The sequence below is a fragment of the Brassica oleracea genome, chromosome C5 (assembly GCF_000695525.1).
Source record: "Brassica oleracea var. oleracea cultivar TO1000 chromosome C5, BOL, whole genome shotgun sequence".
Classification (NCBI taxonomy): domain Eukaryota; kingdom Viridiplantae; phylum Streptophyta; class Magnoliopsida; order Brassicales; family Brassicaceae; genus Brassica; species Brassica oleracea.
Window position 1 is genome coordinate 5,256,521 of NC_027752.1, and position 3,408 is coordinate 5,259,928.

Consider the following 3,408-nt stretch of genomic DNA (forward strand, 5'->3'; position numbering starts at 1 on the left):
CATCAATTTTACTTTATATTTTAAATTCAAATATATTTACTTTGATGTAATTATTAGCTATTTATTCTATTTTTATTGAATCGGTTAGTAAAAACCACTTACACTCTAGCACTAACCACTATCAAATAGATCAAAAATACAATTATGAACTCATTAGAAAATATAATATACGAACCCGGCGCGTAGCGCCGGAATACCACTAGTAAGATATAAAAATATCAACATATGACTTCGTCATTCATTCTTATATCAAACTCATCAACCTTTGTAATTTCCAAAGTCCCATCCATCACATTATAGACAAAAAAACAAACAAACAATAAAATCCCGTAAACAAAACTATACAATGCACCTATAATGTAGCCGATTCCGCGCTTGCGTGGGGACTATGCACCTAGTTAATAACAATAGCAAGGTATTATGAAAAGATTAAAAAATGTTATTAACAATTATTTTGGATCTCAATTAAATAATAAATTAATAACTCTGGAATTAAAATGTACAAAATGATCAAACCTAAGCTGTCATTAGCATTTCTTACCTTTAAACTAATATCATCTTGAGATCATTGTAGTTTCCTAACGTGGTCGAAACTACTAGGTAAGTTCCTTTGATCCATAAAAATAGTTGTATATTTTAATTTATGTTGAATGGTCACGATTTAAACATTATAAGTACTTTATTGCATATAATAATCCAATTATTGTGTGTTAATGTAAAATTCCCATTATATTTAAATGTTATTTTATGCTTTCTGATTGAAAGAAACATGGTTTTGTACTTGATAATTAAACCGGAAGGTGGAAAACCAAATTGTGTTTCATTTGCGTATTATAGTTTCCAACTTTGTTGCTACCTATAAATTGTGTTAGCATCCATTTCACGATCCTCATTCCCCGGATCTCTACAACTCCGACCCGACCCATTTACGCAACCCAAACCGGGTCAACCAGAACAATGGATAAGCCTAGCTTTGTAATCTCACCCGAAGAAGCTGAATCCGCCGCGAACCAACTCGGCGTCTCCGTCCTCCAGCTCCTCCCTTCGCTGGTCAACCCTGCGAAATCCTTCGCTCGACCACCGATCTCAAAATTCCACGTCGGAGCCGTCGGAATCGGATCATCGGGTCGGATCTTCTTAGGAGTCAATGTCGAGTTCCCAGGCCTCCCTCTCCACCACTCGATCCACGCGGAGCAGTTCCTCGTCACCAATCTCACCCTCAACGGCGAGCGTCATCTCCGCAACTTCGCCGTCTCCGCCGCGCCGTGTGGACATTGCCGTCAATTCCTCCAAGAGATACGCGACGCGTCGGAGATCAGACTCATAATCACCGATCCGAACGCCACCGCGGATCCCGACGCCGATTCAGACGGATTCCTCCGCCTCGGGAGCATCTTGCCGCACAGATTCGGCCCCGAGGATCTTCTCGAGAAAGACTTCCCTCTCATCCTCGAGCATCACGATAACAACCTCACGATCTCGGATCTCGATCCGATCTGCAACGGAAACACCGTGGAATTGAAACGCACGGCTCTAGCGGCGGCGAACAGATCCTACGCGCCGTATAGTTTGTGTCCGTCGGGAGTTGCGCTGGTGGATTGCGACGGGAAAGTGTATAGAGGATGGTACATGGAATCGGCGGCGTATAATCCTAGCTTGGGACCAGTACAGGCGGCGTTGGTGGATTACATTGCTAACGGAGGCGGAGGAGGTTACGAGAGAATCGTCGGAGCTGTGCTTGTGGAGAAAGAAGACGCGGTGGTGCGGCAAGAGCACACGGCGAGGTTGCTGATACAGATGATATCGCCGAAATGCGATTTCAGCGTCTACCATTGCCATTGACCTTTGAGATAACGTATCACCAAAAGAAAAAGAAAATAAAAAACGAATAATAAATAATAAAATGGACTTTAAATTCGTAACCCAAAACAAACAAAAAATAGTTAATTATTGAAACTTAAAAGTTGAGAGCGATGCCTCTGCTCTGAATGATGAATGGATTGGTGATGATGAGACGTAAGAGAATATAAGAAGACTCTTTTATCTTATTTGTATTATGTATAAACTATTCTAATAAATTATTATGTTCGTCTGTACTTTTAAAACTATATTTGAAAAATAATAATAAATGTTTTAAAAATGTAGAAAAGAGGAAAAGAGTCTTTCTACCAATATATTTTCAATTTTCTTTGGAAAAACTCTTTATAGGAGTATTTTTCTTTTATTAGCATATCTATTTTAAACTCAATACATAAATAAATTGTTTAATAATAATTTTGAGAGATTCATTTTAAGAAAATCTCTAATAATAATGTTATATCCCTCTCTAAAGTTTAATGTCAGCTATTACATCACAAAAGCAGGAATGTATATTGTTGTGCAAAAAAGAAGAAGCAGGAACGTATATTTGAATCAAACTCAAATCAAACGCAAGAAATTATTCTGTTTGCTTATATCAGAAAGAAAAGGATCTTATATTTTCAAATGAACCAAATAAATTTCAGTATTAATCCGGTATAGTTCTTCTCAACTGAGCAAACAAAAAATGTGGAATACTAAAATCGAAATCTTAAGGTTAGCCATATCATCCTTCATTTTGTTACAGATAAACAAGACTAATTGTCTTGGCAATTTTTTATGTAGTGTATGATGTCGTGTGGCCACTAAACAAGGACAGTGAAGACATCGACTGATCAATAAAAGAATAAGTAGTTTACAAAAAAAAAAAAAAAAAAAAAATAAAAGAATAAGTTATGAATGTTGTTTACACAATCAGTGTACATATTGATGGCTTAACATGAATTTTTGAAAAGCTATAATAAAAATAAGATGGTCCACAAGCAACTCTTACTATGAGTGGTTATCAATTAGTCTGAAATTTTAGATCACTAATGTTCAGATGGAAGATAAGTACACTTTTGTCAAAAGTTTTTTTTCGGTAAAACACTTTTGTGTAAAGTTTAGCTTTAGGGTTTTTTTTTTGATCAAACAGCCTTAGGGTTTATAAATTCAAGGTTATGATATATAAAAACACTTTATAATATGTTGGGGTCAAAAACGGTTACGACAAATTTAACATTCAAAACGTCCGAGGAAGAAAATAAGAATTTCTCCGAAGAGTACTTTTCGAAATAGATTATTCCTTACGAAAAAATTTTACGGAAGAAAGAATCGAGATGTCCGACGAAAGCTCGAAACAGGTCGTTACGCAGCGACCGAACGTCCGTCTCGCTCGGTCGCTACGTAAAGACCGAGCTCGAGCCCAAGTTCGGTCGCTACGTAGCGACCGAGTGCTCGTCCCCGCTCGGTCGCTACGTAGCGACCGAGCGATCGTCCCGCTCGGTCGCTACCTAGCGACCGAGCTCAAGCCAAGGCTCGGTCGCTACGAGCCAAGGCTCGGTCGCTACG

The 3,408-nt window shown here is 38.2% G+C and overlaps 1 protein-coding gene across 1 annotated transcript; it reads left to right on the forward strand.

Annotated features, from left to right (window-relative positions):
• Positions 1–758: 758 nt before the first annotated feature.
• Positions 759–2,110, forward strand: LOC106295824 (cytidine deaminase 1). The gene has a single exon (XM_013731819.1). It carries the CDS (start codon positions 958–960, stop codon positions 1,840–1,842), a length of 885 nt encoding a protein of 294 aa, XP_013587273.1. The 5' UTR covers positions 759–957; the 3' UTR covers positions 1,843–2,110.
• Positions 2,111–3,408: the final 1,298 nt, after the last annotated feature.